Source organism: Mesoplodon bidens, assembly GCF_964165515.1.
Source record: "Mesoplodon bidens genome assembly, chromosome: 2".
Lineage (NCBI taxonomy): Eukaryota > Metazoa > Chordata > Mammalia > Artiodactyla > Ziphiidae > Mesoplodon > Mesoplodon bidens.
The window spans coordinates 70,941,784-70,960,075 of record NC_138177.1 but is presented as its reverse complement, the minus strand read 5'-3'; the positions used below and the strand labels follow the sequence as shown (position 1 = coordinate 70,960,075).

At 39.3% G+C, this 18,292-nt stretch overlaps 1 protein-coding gene across 4 annotated transcripts in view; it reads left to right on the top strand.

Annotated features, from left to right (window-relative positions):
• Positions 1–18,292, top strand: part of LOC308613166 (T-cell surface glycoprotein CD1b-1-like) — an 82,913-nt gene that overhangs the window by 63,232 nt on the left and 1,389 nt on the right. For 2 of the 4 annotated variants that reach the window (XM_081226209.1, XM_081226211.1), the window contains 4 exons: positions 67–345; positions 566–844; positions 1,307–1,391; positions 2,772–3,442. In XM_081226209.1, the coding sequence (XP_081082335.1) occupies positions 67–345; positions 566–844; positions 1,307–1,391; positions 2,772–2,793 (665 nt within the window). In that variant the 3' untranslated portion in view covers positions 2,794–3,442. Of the gene's footprint in view, positions 1–66; positions 346–565; positions 845–1,306; positions 1,392–2,771; positions 3,443–18,292 lie in introns of those variants that run through there. The other 2 variants (XM_081226210.1, XM_081226208.1) reach the window with 2 other exon arrangements.

Here is an 18,292-nt window from a genome sequence, read left to right as displayed (position 1 = left end):
CTTACCCCGTACCTTTCTTTCTTGTTTGCTTTTTAGTAACTTTGTCCCTGTTTTCCTTGTATCCAGACCCCTTTGTGATCCAGGGCATAGCAGGCTGTGAGCTGCATTCTGGGAAGTCCATAGGAAGCTTTTTGAGGGGAGCTTTAGGAGGACTGGATTTCATGAGCATTAAGAATCATTCATGTGCACCTGCCCCAGAGGGAGGCAGCAGGGCACAGCAGTTCTGTGCACTCGTTACTCAGTACCAAGGCATCTGGGGTATCATAGAGACGCTCCTTTCAGAAACCTGCCCTCGGTATCTCCTTGGTGTCCTCGATGCAGGGAAGGCCGAACTACAGAGGCAAGGTTAGTTCTTTTCTCTTCACAAGACTTTTCTATTTCACGTCCTGCCACCTTCTTTGAATTCAAGAGTAGGAGGTACCTAAGGAGAGAGGGGCTTAATCAATAAATGATTTGGTTCCCATAGGAGTAGAAGAGGTCACTGTCCAAACTTCTGGGTTTCTGAATGCCTATGCTCTAGATCAGAGTCACATTCTGACATTCTCCCTGCCTCTTCCTGCCCCAGTGAAGCCCGAGGCCTGGCTGTCCAGTGACCCCAGTCCTGGGCCTGGCCATGTGCTGCTGGTGTGCCATGTCTCAGGATTCTACCCGAAACCCGTGTGGGTGATGTGGATGAGGGGCGAGCAGAAGCAGCCTGGCACTCAGCAAGGTGATATTGTGCCCAATGCTGATGGGACATGGTATCTCCGAGTAACCCTGGATGTGATGGCTGGGGAGGAGACTGGCCTGAGTTGCCGAGTGAAGCACAGCAGTCTAGGACACCAGGACATCATCCTCTACTGGGGTGAGTAAGGACTGGGGCCCAGCTGGGAATGGGAGGAGATGGTCCTCAAGCACAGAGGAAGGGACTGGGAATATGGAGGGATTTGATGGATGAGATAGGGAGGGACGGGGGGAGAAAGGAATGGAGAGAGGGAAGGAGAGAGAGAGAGAGAGAAAAAGAGACAGAGAGACAGAGGTTGAGATTTATTCCTGGGACTACAGTTCCAAGAGGAATGAAAATAGATGATCTAAGGTATAGAAGAGATAAGAAAGAAGGACTTATAGACTGGGTGGGATGGGGTAAGAGGGAGAGACAAAGGGTGGCTGTGAATATATGATATCCAGGAATATGAGAGAGAGAATCACAGATGCCTATGCATCAGAAGCAGGTAGTGGTGGTGCTGACACTCAGGTGGGTAACAAAGCCAGGAGAACTAGAGAATGAGTTTGAAGTGACATCCCTGTGTCCTCTCCCAATTGCCAGGTCACCCCACCTCTGTCAGCTTGATATTTTTGGCAATATTAGTGCCCTCCTTGATATGTCTTGCATTATGGTTTTTGAGGCGCTGGTGAGTTTTCCTTTGTAATCTTTCTTTTTTGTCCATCCTCTCACTCTTTCCCTCCATTTTATCTATTACATATTTTAGCCTCAGTATTTCCAGGAGACCCTTTCCCCTTTCTTCCCCACTCCCATCTTTAGGTAAATCTATTTTTTAAAAAATATTTATTTATTTATTTGGTTGTGCCGGGTCTTAGTTGCAGCAGGTGGGCTCCTTAGTTGCAGCACGTGGATTCCTTAATTGAGGCAGGTGGGCTCCCCAGTTGTGGCTCATGGGCTCCTTAGTTGTGACATACAAACTCTTAGTTGTGGCATGCGTGTGGGATCCAGTTCCCTGACTAGGGATCGAACCCAGGCCTGCTGCATTGGGAGCACAGAGTCTTATACACTGCACCACCAGGGAAGTCCTGATAAATCTATTTTTAAAAAATTGTGGTAAAATATACATGACTTAAAAACTTACTGCATTAGCCATTTTTACATGTACAGTTTAGTAGTATTAAGTACATTCACATTTTGTGCAACCCATCTCTAGAACTTATTTTATCTTGTAAACTAAAACTCTGCCCATTAAACCACATTCCCCATTCCTTGCTCCCCTAGTCCCTGGCAACCACCATGCTACTTTCTGTCTATATGAATCTGATTACTCTAGGTACCTCATTTAAGTGGAATCATCACTATTTGTCTTTTTGTGACTGGTTATTCCACTTAGCATAATGTCCTTATAACTCATTCATGTGGTGGTATGTATTAGAATTTCTTTCCTTTTTAAGACTGTATAACACATTTTGTTATCCATTCATCTGCCAATGTGAATTTGGGTTGATTCCACCTTTTGGCTATTGTGAATAATGCTGCTACGAACATGGGTGTACAAATATCTCTTATGTAGAGAGATGTTTTTCTGCTCATGTTCTTTTTTTAAATTTTATTTTATTTAAAAAATTTTTTATTGGAGTATAGTTGATTTACAATGTTGTTTTACTTTCTGCTGTACAGCAAAGTGAATCTGTCATATATCTATATCTATATCTATATCTATATCTATATCTATATCTATATCTATATATATGGATATATATATATATATATCCACTCTTTTTTTGATCCTTTTCCCATGTAGGTCATTACAGAATATTGTGTAGAATTTCCTGTGGTATATAGTACGTCCTTATTTTATATATAATAGTGTGTATATGTCAATCTCAGTCTCCCAATTTATCCCTCCCTCCCTTTCCCCCTAGTAACCACAATATTGTTGTCTACATCTGTAACTCTATTTCTGTTTTGTAAATAAGTTTATTTGTACCATTTATTTAGATTCCACACATAAGTGATATCATATGATATTTGTCCTTCTCTGCCTGACTGCTTGTGTTCTTAACAGGTTATATCAGACTATCTTGTGAGCCCTCACCATGTCTCCTTTTCCATTTGGAATAAGTATCCAGGAGCCCAGAAGCTCAAGCTGTCAGCCCAGGAGTCAATCTCATCATCTTCCATCAAATAATCATCAGATTTGATCAAATCAGAGTTCCTATAGGTTGTAAGATAAATCATAATTTATATACTAGCAGAAAAAATTAAAAATTGTACATTTATTATGAGACAATATCAGTAGTAGGATCCTCTCAGATTTCTTGGATGTGAGACATGAGAAAGAATGTACCTTGGAATAAATGAAATGAGGTACATGACTTAACAGTGACATCCTTTTGGCTTCTTGCTTTAAAACTTTTTTTTCTCCTTCTACTGAAATATCATTTGTCAAAGTGAGCTAACTATAATTATGTTGAGATAATTGTATTTGCAGAGATGCTGAGTATTTTTAACATAATTTCTCTGTCTCTGCTGGGATGATTTTCTAACTGTGAGCATCAGCTGAGCAGCCTCTTTCTCCAGGAAGTCTTCCATAGTGCTACAGTGGAAGTAACCCTCCCTCGACTGGTGTTATGCTGAGGTCCACTTTATTTTGTACCCACAACATTGCAGTTCTTTTTGTTTTTCATTTCCTTCTACTTATAAGTTCCTTGAGAGAAGGGCTAGCTCTAGGTGGATCCCAGGCAAGATCTCTTACTTGCATATGTATTTGTTTAGTAAAATAATGTGAGTTGATATAACTACCACATTAATGGTCTTTTTTCCAAAATCATCTCCTTTCTTCTTTTTTCCTCTTTTGATATTCTAGATTTTCCTCTTACTAAAATATTCTCACATAGAAAAAAATATCATGCTCTCCTTGTTTCTGCCCTCAACTCCTCTGGAGAAAACCACTTGTGCCCATACTGTAACTATAGTTTACCTATAAAAACTCATCCATAAAGGATCTTGTTCCTCATATTTCAGTGAGAATGAATGAAAGACAGGATGGGTGAGGGGTAATAGTGCAGGTGGATTGTTAAATATTCAAAGAAATGAGTCAAGAGGGCTGTTCTTGTTCCCAGAATCTTTGATATCTGTGCTTTATCAATGCAGTTATATCTTTGACTTTATTTACACTTATTCATTCTTTTGCTTATTCCATAGTTTTATAGAAACTCCATTTTAAGAAATCCAAACTCATTTTAATTAAAACAGCAGAGGGTGAGAATTTGAGTATATTTTTTGTAGGACTTAGAAAGGGAAGTCAGAGTAAGCGGAAGTTTTGGAGAAGCCAGTGGTACTGGAAGCCGTTCTGCCACCTGGACATTTTAGGACAATATTGACTTTAGAATTTGGGCAGGGTAGGAAATGACTGAAAACATAGTTTTTTCTCCTCTGCATTGGCACAGCTGGTTATTTCTCCAGGATGCATTAAACTCCAACTCATCTTATAGGGTAGACATGCTTTTCTATGCTTCACTGCACCCTCAGCTACAGGCCAGAGCCTTGATTAGTATGTTTCTTGGAGTGTGGACTATGAATCAGCAGCAGCAGCAGTAACTGTGAGCTTGTTACACAAAGACATTTTCAGGCCCTGCTCTAGACCTATTGAATCAGGAAATCCTGGAATGGGAACTAGAATGCTGTGTTTTAATAAGCCTTTTAGGTTATTTGGATGCACATTTAATTTTAAGAACCCCTCATCTAAAAATTTCTCAAGTTTTGCAGTATTGACACTTTGCGCTGGATAAATCTTTGTTATGGAGTGTTGTCCACTGCATTGTAGGATTTTTAGCAGCATCACTGACCTCTACTCACTAGATGCCAGTAACACCTCCCCAGTTATAATAACCAACATATCAATATCTTCAGACATTTCCAAATGTCCTCTAAGGGACATGTCGTCTTTTTAGCATTATTGAGGTATAACTGATGTACAAAAAACTGCACAAATTTAAAGTAGACATCTTGATAAGCTTGGACATGCATCCATGCATCCATGATACCATCACCACAGCCAGGGTACTAAATATATCCTTCACCTCCAAATATTTCCTGTGTTGCTCTGTGTGTGTTTTTGTTTGGTAAGAACACTTAACATGAGATCTATCCTCTTAGCATAAAGTGCACAATACCATACTGTTAACTATAAGTACTATATTATACAGCAGATCTCTAGAACTTATTCATCTTGCATAACAGAAACTTTATATATCCATTAGGAGACAATTTCCCATTTCTCCCTCCTTCTGTCCCTGGCAACTAGCATCTGATTCTCTGCTTCTATGGATTTGACTATTTTAGATACTTCATATAAGTGGAATCATGCAACATTTGTCCTTCTGTAATTAGCTTCTCTCACTAAGCATAATGTCTTCCAGGATTTATTCATGTTGTTGCATATTGCAGGATCTCCTTCTTTGTAAAGGCTGAATAATATTCCATTGTATGGATATACCACAATTCTTTATACATTTATCTGAATAAATGTTTCATGTGTACTTAAAAACTATACATATTTTTCTGTTGGTATATTAAAAAATGTGAGTATGTCAATTGTCTTATTTATTTATTAATTTTCATTTATTCATTTATTTTAACATCTTTATTGGAGTATAATTGCTTTACAATGATGTGTTAGTTTTTGCTTTATAACAAAGTGAATCAGTTATACATACACATATATCCCCTTATCTCTTCCCTCTTGCATCTCCTTCCCTCCCACCTTCCCTATCCCACCCCCCATAGGTGGTCACAAAGCACTGAGCTGATCTCCCTGTGCTATGCGCCTGCTTCTCACTAGCTATCTATTTTACATTGGGTAGTGTATATATGTCCATGCCACTCTCTCACTTTGTCCCAGCTTACACTTCCCTCTCCCTGTATCCTCAAGTCCATTCTCTAGTAGGTCTGCGTCTTTATTCCCTTTTTGCCCCTAGGTTCTTCATGACCATTTTTTTTTTTTAAGATTCCATATATATGTGTTAGTATACGGTATTTGTTTTTCCTTTCTGACTTACTTCACTCTGTATGACAGACTCTATGTCCATCCACCTCACTACAAATGACTCAATTTCGTTTCTTTTTATGGGTGAGTAATATTCCATTGTATATATGTGCCACATCTTCTTTATCCATTCATCTGATGAAGGACACTTAGGTTGTTTCCATGTCCTGGCTATTGTAAATAGAGCTGCAATGATCATTGTGGTACATGACTCTTTTTGAATTATGGTTTTCTCAGGGTATATGCCCAGTAGTGGGATTGCTGGGTCGTATGGTAGTTCTATTTTTAGTTTTTTAAGGAACCTCCATACTGTTCTCCATAGTGGCTGTATCAATATACATTCCCACCAACAGTGCAAGAGGGTTTGCTTTTCTCCACACACCCTCCAGCATTTATTGTAGATTTTTTGATCATGGCCATTCTGACTGGTGTGAGAGGATATGTCATTGTAGTTTTGATTTGCATTTCTCTAATGATAAATGATGTTGAGATTTCTTTCATGTGTTTGTTGGCAATCTGTATATCTTTTTTGGAGAAATGTCTATTTAGGTCTTCTGCCCATTTTTGGATTGGGTTGCTTGTTTTTTGATATTGAGCTGCATGAGCTGCTTATAAATTTTGGAGATTAATCCTTTGTCAGTTGCTTCATTTGCAAATATTTTCTCCCATTCTGAGGGTTTTCTTTTCATCTTGTTTATGGTTTCCTTTGTTGGGCAAAAGCTTTTAAGTTTCATTAGGTCCCATTTGTTTATTTATTTTTTTATTTCCATTTCACAAGGAGCTGGGTCAAAAAGGATCTTGCTGTGATTTAAGTCATAGCGTGTTCTGCCTATGATTTCCTCTAAGAGTTTGACAGTGACTGGCCTTATATTTAGGTCTTTAATCCATTTTTAGTTTATTTTTGTGTATGGTGTTAGGGAGTGTTCTAATTTCATTCTTTTACATGTAGCTGTCCAGTTTTCCCAGCACCACTTATTGAAGAGCTGTCTTTTCTCCACTGTATAGTCTTGCCTGCTTTATCAAAGATAAGGTGACCATATGTACGTGGGTTTATCTCTGAGCTTTCTATCCTGTTCCATTGATCTATATTTCTGTTTTGGGGCCAGTTCCATACTGTCTTGATTACCGGAGCTTTGTAGTATAGTCTAATGTCAGGGAGCCTGATTCCTCCAGCTCTGTTTATCTTTTTCAAGATTGCTTTGGCTATTCGGGGTCTTTTGTGTTTCCATGCAAATTGTGAAATTTTTTGTTCTGGTTCTGTGAAAAATACCAGTGGTAGTTTGATAGGGATTGCACTGAATCTGTAGGTTGCTTTGGGTAGTATAGTCATTTTCACAATGTTGATTCTTCCAATCCAAGAACATGGTATATCTCTCCATCTATCTGTGTCATCTTTACTGTCTTTCATCAGTGTCTTATAATTTTCTGCATACACGTCTTTTGTCTCCTTAGGTGGGTTTATATCTAGATATTTTATTCTTTTTGTTGCAATGGTAAATGGAAGTTTTCTTAATTTCACTTTCATATTTTTCATCATTAGTGTATAGGAATGCAAGAGATTTCTGTGCATTAATTTTGTATCCTGCTACTTTACCAAATTCATTGATTAACTCTAGTAGTTTTCTGGTAGCATAATTAGGATTCTCTATGTATAGTATCATGTCATCTGCAAACAATGACAGCTTTACTTCTTCTTTTCCGATTTGGATTACTTTTATTTTTTTTCTTCTATGATTGCAGTGACAAAAACTTCCAGAACTATGTTGAATAATAGTGGTGAGAGTGGGCAAACTTGTCTTGTTCCTGATCTTAGTGGAAATGGATTCAGTTTTTCACCATTGAGAACGATGATGTCTGTGGGTTTGTCATATATGTCCTTTATTATGTTGAGGTAATTTCCCCCTATACCTATTTCTGGAGGGCTTTTATCATACATGGGTGTTGAATTTTGTCAAAATATTTCTCTGCATCTATTGAGATGATCATCAGGTTTCCCTCCTTCAGTTTGTTAATATGGTGTATCACATGGATTGTTTTGCATATATGGAAGAATTCTGGCATCCCTGGGATAAACTCCACTTGTTCATGGTTTATGATCCTTTTAATGTGCTGTTGGATTTTGTTTTCTGGTATTTTTTTCATATTTATTTATTTATTTATTTATTTATTTATTTTTTAATTTATTTTTTATTAGTTTCTGCTTTATAACAAAGTGAATCAGTCATACATATACATCTGTTCCCACATCCCTTCCCTCATGCATCTCCCTCCCTTCCACACTCCCCATCCCACCCCTCCAGGCGGTCACAAAGCACCGAGCTGATCTCCCTGTGCTCTGCAGCTGCTTCCCACTATCTATCTACCTTACGTTTGGTAGTGTATATATGTCCATGCCTCTCTTTCGCTTTGTCACAGCTTACCCTTCCCCCTCCCCATATCCTCAAGTCCATTCTCAAGTAGGTCTGTGTCTTTATTCCCATTTTACCCCTAGGTTCTTCATGACATTTTTTTTTTAATTCCATATATATGTGTTAGCATATGGTATTTGTCTTTCTCTTTCTGACTTACTTCACTCTGTATGACAGACTCTAGGTCTATCCACCTCATTACAAATAGCTCAGTTTTGTTTCTTTTTATGGCTGAGTAATATTCCATTGTATATATGTGCCATATCTTCTTTATCCATTCATCTGATGATGGACACTTAGGTTGTTTCCATCTCTGGGCTATTGTGAATAGAGCTGCAATTAACATTTTGGTACATGTCTCTTTTTGAATTATGGTTTTCTCAGGGTATATGCCTAGTAGTGGGATTGCTGGGTCATATGGTAGTTCTATTTGTAGTTTTTTAAGGAACCTCCCTACTCTTCTCCATAGTGGCTGTACCAATTCACATTCCCACCAGCAGTGCAAGAGTGTTCCCTTTTCTCCACACCCTCTCCAGCATTTATTGTTTCTAGATTTCTTGATGATGGCCATTCTGACTGGTGTGAGATGATATCTCATTGTAGTTTTTTTTTTTTTTAAAGTTTATTTATTTATTTTTTAAAATTAGTTTCTGCTTTATAACAAAGTGAATCAGTCATACATATACATCTGTTCCCACATCCCTTCCCTCATGCATCTCCCTCCCTCGCACCCTCCCCATCCCGCCCCTCCAGGCGGTCACAAAGCACCGAGCTGATCTCCCTGTGCTCTGCGGCTGCTTCCCACTATCTATCTACCTTACGTTTGGTAGTGTATATATGTCCATGCCTCTCTCTCACTTTGTCACAGCTTACCCTTCCCCCTCCCCATATCCTCAAGTCCATTCTCAAGTAGGTCTGTGTCTTTATTCCCGTTTTGCCCCTAGGTTCTTCATGACATTTTTTTTTTTAAATTCCGTATATATGTGTTAGCATACGGTATTTGTCTTTCTCTTTCTGACTTACTTCACTCTGTATGACAGACTCTAGGTCTATCCACCTCATTACAAATAGCTCAGTTTCGTTTCTTTTTATGGCTGAGTAATATTCCATTGTATATATGGGCCACATCTTCTTTATCCATTCATCCGATGATGGACACTTAGGTTGTTTCCAGCTCCGGGCTATTGTGAATAGAGCTGCAATGAACATTTTGGTACATGTCTCTTTTTGAATTATGGTTTTCTCAGGGTATATGCCCAGTAGTGGGATTGCTGGGTCATATGGTAGTTCTATTTGTAGTTTTTTTTTTTTTTTTTTTTTTTTTTTATTAATTTCTTTATTTTTAGCTGTGTTGGGTCTTCGTTTCTGTGCGAGGGCTTTCTCTAGTTGTGGCAAGTGGGGACCACTCTTCATCACGGTGCACAGGCCTCTCACTGTCGCGGCCTCTCTTGTTGCAGAGCACAGGCTCCAGACGTGCAGGCTCAGCAGTTGTGGCCCACGGGCCCAGCTGCTCCACGGCATGTGGGATCCTCCCAGACCAGGGCTCGAACCCGTGTCCCCTGCATTGGCAGGCAGATTCTCAACCACTGCGCCACCAGGGAAGCCCTATTTGTAGTTTTTTAAGGAACCTCCATACCGTTCTCCATAGTGGCTGTACCAATTCACATTCCCACCAGCAGTGCAAGAGTGTTCCCTTTTCTCCACACCCTCTCCAGCATTTATTGTTTCTAGATTTCTTGATGATGGCCATTCTGACTGGTGTGAGATGATATCTCATTGTAGTTTTGATTTGCATTTCTCTAATGATTAATGATGTTGAGCATTCTTTCATGTGTTTGTTGGCAGTCTGTATATCTTCTTTGGAGAAATGCCTATTTAAGTCTTCTGCCCATTTTTGGATTGGGTTGTTTGTTTTTTAATTTTTTTTTTTTATTTTTATGTGCTATGCGGGCCTTTCACTGTTGTGGCCTCTCCAATTGTGGAGCACAGGCTCCAGACGCATAGGCTCAGTGGCCATGGCTCACAGGCCTAGCCACTCTGCGGCATGTGGTATCTTCCCGGACTGGGGCACGAACCCGTGTCCCCTGCATCAGCAGGTGGACTCTCAACCACTGTGCCACCAGGGAAGCCCCCTGTTTGCTAGTATTTTATTGAGGATTTTTGCATCTATATTCATCAGTGATATTGGCCTATAGTTTTCTTTCTTTGTGACGTCTTTGTCTGGTTTTGGTATCAGGGTGATGGTGGCCTCGTAGAATGAGTTTGGGAGTGTTCCTCCCTCTGCTCTATTTTGGAAGAGTTTGAGAAGCATAGGTGTTAGCTGTTATCTAAATATTTGATAGAATTCCCCTCCGAAGCCATTTTGTCCTGGGCTTTTCTTTGTTGGAAGATTTTTAATCACCGTTTCAATTTCAGTGCTTGTGATTGGTCTGTTCATATTTTCTGTTTATTCCTGGTTCAGTCTCAGAAGGTTGTGCATTTCTAAGAATTTATCCATTTCTTCCAGGTTGTCCATTTTATTGGCATATAGTTACTTGTAGTAATCTTTCAGGATCCTTTTTATTTCTGCAGTATCACTTGTAACTTCTTCTTTTTCATTTGTAATTCTACTGATTTGAGTCTTCTCCCTTTTTTTCTTGATGAGTCTGGCTAATGGTTTATCAATTTTGTTTATCTTTTCAAAGAACCAGCTTTTAGCTTTATTGATCTTTGCTATCGTTTCCTTCATTTCTTTTTAATTTATTGCTGATCTGATCTTTATGATTTCTTTCCTTCTGGTAACTTTGGGGTTTTTTTTTTTGTTGTTGTTCTTCTTCTTTCTCTAATTGCTTTAGGTGTAAAGTTAGGTTGTTTATTTGAGATGTTTCTTGTTTCTTAAGGTAGGATTGTATTGCTATAAACTTCCCTCTTAGAACTGCATTTGCTGCATCCCATAGATTTTGGGTCGTCATGTTTTCATTGTCATTTGTTTCCAGGTATATTTTTATTTCCTCTTTGATTTCTTCAGTGATCTCTTGGTTCTTAAGTAATGTATTGTTTAGCCACCATGTGTTTGTATTTTTTACTGATTTTTTTCCTGTAATTGATATCTAGTCTCATAGCGTTGTGGTTGGAAAAGATACTTGATATGATTTCAATTTTCTTAAATGTACCAAGGCTTGATTTGTGACCCAAGATATAATCTATCCTGGAGAATGTTCCATGAGCAGTTGAGATAAAAGTGTATTCTTTTGTTGTTGGATGGAATGTCCTATAAATATCATTTAAGTTCATCTTGTTTAATGTATCATTTAAGTCTTGTGTTCCCATATTTATTTTCATTTTGGATGATCTGTTCACTGGTGAAAGTGGGGTGTTAAAGTCCCCTACTATGATTGTGTTATTGTTGATTTCCCTTTTATGGCTGTTAGTATTTGCCTTATGTATTGAGGTTCTCCTATGTTGGGTGTATAAATATTTACAATTGTTATATCTTCTTATTTGATTGATCCCTTGATCATTATGTAGTGTCCTTCTTTGTTTCTTGTAATAGTCTATGTTTTAAAGTCTATTTTTTCTATGAGAATTGCTACTCCAGCCTCTTTTGATTTCCATTTGCATGGAATATCTTTTTCCATCCCCTCACTTTCAGTCTGTTTGTGTCCCTAGGTCTGAAGTGGGTCTCTTGTAGACTGCATATATACGGGTCTTGTTTATGTGTCCATTCAGCCAGTCTATGTCTTTTGGTTGGAGCATTTAATCCATTTACATTTAATTTAATTATCGATATGTATGTTCCTATTACCATTTCCTTAATTATTTTGTGTTTGTCATTATAGGTCTTACCTTCTCTTGTGTTTCCTACCTAGAGAACTTCCTTTAACGTTTGTTGTAATGTTGGTTTGGTGGTGCTGAATTCCCTTCGCTTTTGCTCATCTGTAAAAGTTTTAATTTCTCCATCAAATCTGAATGAGATCCTTGCTGGGTAGAGTAATCTTGTTTGTAGGTTTTTCCCCTTCATCACTTTAAATATGTCCTGCCAGTCCCTTCTGGCTCACAGAGTTTCTGCTGGAAGATCAGCTATTAACCTTATGGGGATTCCCTTGTGTGTTATTTGTTGTTTTTCGCTTGCTGCTTTTAATATTTTTCTTTGTATTTAATTATTGATAGTTTGATTAATATGTGTCTTGGCATGTTTCTCCTTGGATTTATCCTGTATGGGCCGCTCTCTTCTTCCTGGACTTGATTAACTATTTCCTTTCCCATATTAGAGAAGTTTCAAGTATAATCTCTTCAAATATTTTCTCAGTCCCTTTCTTTTTCTCTTCTTCTTCTGGGACCCCTATAATTCAAATGTTGGTGTCTTTAATATTGTCCCAGAGGTCTCTGAGACTGTCCTCAATTCTTTTCATTGTTTTTTCTTTATTCTGCTCTGCAGTAGTTATTTCCACTATTTTATCTTCAAGGTGACTTATCCATTCTTCCGACTCAGTTATTCTGCCATTGATCCCTTCTAGAGAATTTTAAATTTCATGTATTTTGTTTTTCATCACTGTTTGTTTGTTCTTTATCTCTTCTAAGTCCTTGTTAAACTTTTCTTGTATTTTCTCCATTCTATTTCCAAGATTTTGGATCATCGTTACTATCATTATTCTGAATTCTTTTTCAGGTAGACTGCCTATTTCCTCTTCTTTTGTTAGGTCTGGTGGGCTTTTACCTTGCTCCTTCATCTGCTGTGTATTTCTTTGTCTTCTTATTTTTCTTAATTTACTCTGGTTATGGTCTCCTTTTCGCCAGCTGCATGTTCGTAATTCCCGTTGTTTTTGGTGTCTGCCCCCAGTGGCTAAGGTCGGTTAGTGGGTTGTGTAGGCTTCCTGGTGGCGGGGACTAGTGCCTGTGTTCTGGTGGATGAGGCTGGATCTTGTCTTTCTGTTGGGCAGGTCCATGTCTGGTGGTGTGTTTTGTGGTGTCTGTGGACTTATTATGATTTTAGGCAGCCTCTCTGCTAATGGGTGGTGTTGTGTTCCTGTCTTGCTAGTTGTTTGTCATAGGGAGTCCAGCACTATAGCTTGCTGGTGATTGAGTGGAGCTGGGTCTTGGCGTTGAGAAGCAGATCTCTGGGAGATTTTCACAGTTTGATATTATGTGGAGCTGGGAGATCTCTTGTGGACTAACGTCCTGAACTTGGCTCTCCCACCTCTGAGGCACAGCCCTGACATCTGGCTGGAGCACCAAAAGCCTGTCATCTGATCAGCTCTGAATAAAAGGGAGAAAAAAAAAAAGAAAGAAAGAAGAAGGTAAAGTAAAATAAAATAAAAAGTCATTAAAATAAAAAATAATTATTAAATTTTTTAAGTAATTAAAAAAATAAAGAAGAGAGCAACCAAACCAAAAAACAATTTAACCAATGATAACAAGTGCTAAGAACTATACTAAAAAACAAACAAACAAACAAAAACCAGACAGACAGAACCCTATTACAAATGGTAAAAGCAAAGCTATACAGACAAAATCACACACAGAAGCGTACACATACACACTCACAAAAAGAGAAAAGGGGAAAAAAATATATATATCATTGCTCCCGAAGTCTACCTCCTCAATTTGGGATGACTTGTTGTCTATTCAGGTATTCCACAGATGCAGGGTACATAAAGTTGATTGTGGAAATGTAATCCACTGTTCCTTAAGCTGCTGGGAGAAATTTCCCTTTCTCTTCTTTGTTCCACAGCTCCTGTGATTCAGCTTTGGATTTGGCCCTGCCTCTGCGTGTAGGTCGCTTGAGGGCGTCTGTTCTTCACTCAGACAGGAGGGGGTTAAAGGAGCAGCTTATTCGGGGGTCCAGGCTCACTCAGGCCAGGGGGAGGGAGGGGTATGAATGTGGGTCGAGCCTGCAGCGGCAGAGGCCAGCGTGAAGTTGCAACAGCCTGAGGCATGCCGTGTGTTCTCCCGGGGCAATTGTCCCTGGATCATGGGACTCTGGCAGTGGCGGGCTGCACAGGCTCCTGGGAGGGGAGGTGTGGATAGTGATCTGTGCTTGCACACAGGCTTCTTGGTGGCTGTAGCAGCAGTCTCAGCATCTCATGCCCGTGTCTGGGGTCCGCGCTGATCGCCACGGCTCGCGCCTGTCTCTGGATATCCTTTAAGTGCTGCTCTTAATCCCCTCTCCTCGTGCACCAGGAAACAAAAAGAGGCAGCTCCAGACATTTTCCTGGACTCCCTCCCGGGCTAACCGTGGTGCACTAACCTCCTTCAGGCTGTGTTCACGCAACCAACCCCAGTCCTCTCCCTGGGGTCTGACCTCCGAAGCCAGAACTTCAGCTCCCAGCCCCCACCCATCCCGGCGGGTGATCAGACAAGCCTCTCTGGCTGGTGAGTGCTGGTCAGCACTGATCCTCTGTGCGGGAATCTCTCCGCTTTGCCCTGCGCACCCCTGTTGCTGCGCTCTCCTCCGTGGCTCTGTAGCTTCCCCCCTCCACCACCCGCAGTTTCCGCCCACAAAGGGCCTTCCTAGTGTGTGGAAACCTTTCCTCCTTCACAGCTCCCTCCCACTGCTGTAGGTCCCGTCCCTTTTCTTTTGTCTCTCTCTCTCTCTTTTTTTTTTCTAAATCAAGTTAACCACCTTCAGCAGGGAAGCTTCTGATGTTCATGGCTTTCCCTGCCCTAGTAGAACTGCATTGAAGGTACTGGGCATGGGAAAAAAGATGGGAGCAGCCCGGGTTATAACCACAGCTGTGCTTACTCCAGGTTCAAGAGTTTTTCTAGAGTAAACACTTCTCAATTTGTTGTATAACTTTGATCCATTTCCAGAGACTCAGTATGGTTGTTTTTGAAAATATTGTCCAGTTTTATGATTGTTTTGGGGGAGAGGGTTAGCCAAGCTTGTCAACCCACCATTCTGGAAGTTCCCCATACTAGAGAAATTAGGGGGTCTGAACTGGTGCAGCACCTCTTAGACTTCATGGTATTAGGATGCATTCTGATTATTCCCACTTACCTAAGGCGGTTTGGTGTTATGCACAGAAGCAAAAAACTTCAACAGAGACCTAGCTGGATGTTTAAAAGAGCTTTGGTTGTACAACAGAAATTAACACAACGTTGTAAATGAACTATACTTCAATTAAAAAAAAAGCTTTGGAGGCCTCCTGAGTGGTGGTGGGTATAGCATAAGTGAAGTATTCAAGCTTTAGCTCACATCTGCTTAACATGGTGGGGTGGGGGAAGAAGTCCCTATGTTAACCAGACATTACATAAAAAGCTGTTATTCTGAAAGTGTTGGCTGACCAGCACATAGGAATCTGGCACTTCAGTGAATTGATAGAACAAGGAGCTCTGACACATTCATTACTGAGTTTGAGACTTGCAGATGCTGTAGACTACAATGAGTGATTATCAGAAGAAGAGCCATCTGAATATGTTACCTAGATGTAAACATGGTACAACGTTTACTAGTGTACACTCTGGGATTCAGTGCATAATCACATCCAATTTTTTTTGTCCATTTTTCAGGAAAAGATATATTGATATTTAAATCAGAGAAGTAGATTTTAATGATATTTGAGAAATTTTGTGTTATGAAATACATGTGAATTGTGGCCTTTTAGTTTCTCAGATGGGATATAATCCCTCTATGTACTGGGTCTTTGCATGTACTGTGGTCTCTTTCCCAGGTTAATGCCTGTTCTTCCCTCAGAATGCAGGTGTGTTGTCACTTTCTGGGAATCCTCCCTTGATCTCCCTGACTTCGTCCATTTGTCTTATCATTTCTTACCATAGCACTGTGTACTTCTAAATTCATTGTTTATGAGAGCTGTGCTTATCTATTCATCTGTATTCACACTAAGCTCCACCAGGACAAGACTATATCCCTTCATCCTTACTCTTTTCTTGCTCTACCATTATATTTTCAGCTCTTAGTAAAATGCCTGGCATATAGCTAAGTTCTCAATAAATATTTAATGAGTAAAGGAAAGAATTAATAAATAAACAAATTCAAGAGATTTGAACATTTTCTATGACACAGATAATATTTATTAAATTTAACTTAAAAATATAATTTGAAAGAGCGGGACAGATTTACAGTTGTCTACACTTCTTTCTATGGTACCATGTGCTTGGCACGTTCTGTGTTATCCATAACACCTCCTTGCAACAACCCATGTGCCGTGAAACACCTGAATACCTCCCACTGGAGCCTTAATCCACCATGACCCAATCTGAACTGTGCATCTCCATGCCATCCTTCCCAAGCTTGTGCTGTGTACCTTCCTGAATGGCCCCACTTTATCTCCTCCTGGTCATACTTCTTTGTTTGATTACTCCTGATGACCTTCAAGCTATCTTTTGTTATTTCCACACCTCTCCATTCTCACTGCTACTACCTTTGTCCAGATCACTAAAGTCATCATCCATCGTAGTCTCATCACTCTCTGGTACAATCTCCAGTGAATCTCCTTGGGATTTAGGGAATTTCCCTAAATGGCATTTTAACCACAAAACTCTCATGTTTAAAATCCTTCACTTGCAAGAAAAATGAGACTGTTCTTCAGTATGGCTCACATATCAGGTCCTACCAGCATCTCCTGCTATGTCTCTTTTCTTTTCTCTGGTCCTTAAGCTCTAAAATCCACTTTTCTCCTATGATACGTTTCTACACATCTTCCACCTGTTTTAGCACTAACTTTCTAGCATGTTTTACCTTGTGGTAAGGCAAATACTCCCTTCATTATTCTTTAGCTAAAAGAGGTAGGATCCTAGGATCCTATGCTTTAATTTTTTCAGATAAAGTTGAAAATAAATGTTTCAAATCTACCTGAACTCTCTGTAGAATTAGGCGGCTGCTACTCAAAATATACCCTTGCCCTCCTCTGCATTTTTTAAATTAGTTTCTGCTTTATAACAAAGTGAATTAGTCATACATATACATCTGTTCCCACATCCCTTCCCTCATGCATCTCCCTCCCTCCCACCCTCCCCATCCCACCCCTCCAGGCGGTCACAAAGCACCGAGCTGATCTCCCTGTGCTCTGCGGCTGCTTCCCGCTGTGACAAAGCAAAAGAGAGGCATGGACATATATACACTACCAAACGTAAGGTAGATAGATAGCGGGAAGCCTCCTCTGCATTTTTGTGCAGGTGATGCAACTGATTCTTCAGTTTGTAGCATGAACAAAGGAGGTGGTATTGGAGGTCTAGTTGCCCTAGTCCCTGATCTGCTTCTCCTGCAAATACACTGCCTGTTTTCAGGTTGGAATATCTCCCTAGGCAAACATATCACTCTGCTAATGGAGAAGTTCTTGGGTTATTGCCATATGACAAAATGTCTTGCAGCCTGAAACTCAGTAAAACCAGTGGTAATAAATAATCTACTTAATTACCATCATATTTTGTCTGTTTTCATTTATATTTATAGTATTTGCAGGCATCCTCTTCTATTAGTATTATTTTCCTTCTGCATATGATTTGGGCTGTGGATTTTGAAGCCATTTCATCTGCTTTCATTTTTGAAGGGCTTCTTTAAAATTTCTCTTCAGCAGTTGGATCCCTTCATTGTTTTCCAGCATGATAATGGATTCATTCATCTTTTATTAGCACACATTTTTAAACATTTTAATTGTTTTAGAGGTATGAACTAAATGTGCTCTCTGCCACCTTGATTTAAGGTAGCTTTCTATAAACATCATAATTGAAATGATTTTTCTAATTGACTCCATTTTATATTGTGCTCTTATGGTCTATATAATATGATTTGAATTTGACAGTAATCCTTATTTCTCTCCTTTCTTTTCATCTCCCTTCCCAGGTTTTGATGAATTAATATGGAATTTAATTCTTTGACTATTATTAATTTTTTCTGAAATATTAAACAAATGTGTTAAATTTTACAAGTTCATTTTAAATGCTTATTTAGAGTTAACTATATATTTTATAAATCATTTTATACCAGTATCATTTCTTGAGTTCTTTATTGAAGCAATTTTTTGGTTTTACTCAGATAATTCCTTTCATAAAGGGAGCTATGTGGCATATTGTTTGACTTTTTGAGTTCAAATAGGGATTAATTTTGCCCTCATGGGAGAGTGAAAATTTGTCCGAATGAAGAAATTTAGAATTATCTCATTACCTCAGAGTTCTGAAGTATTTCCCTACAGC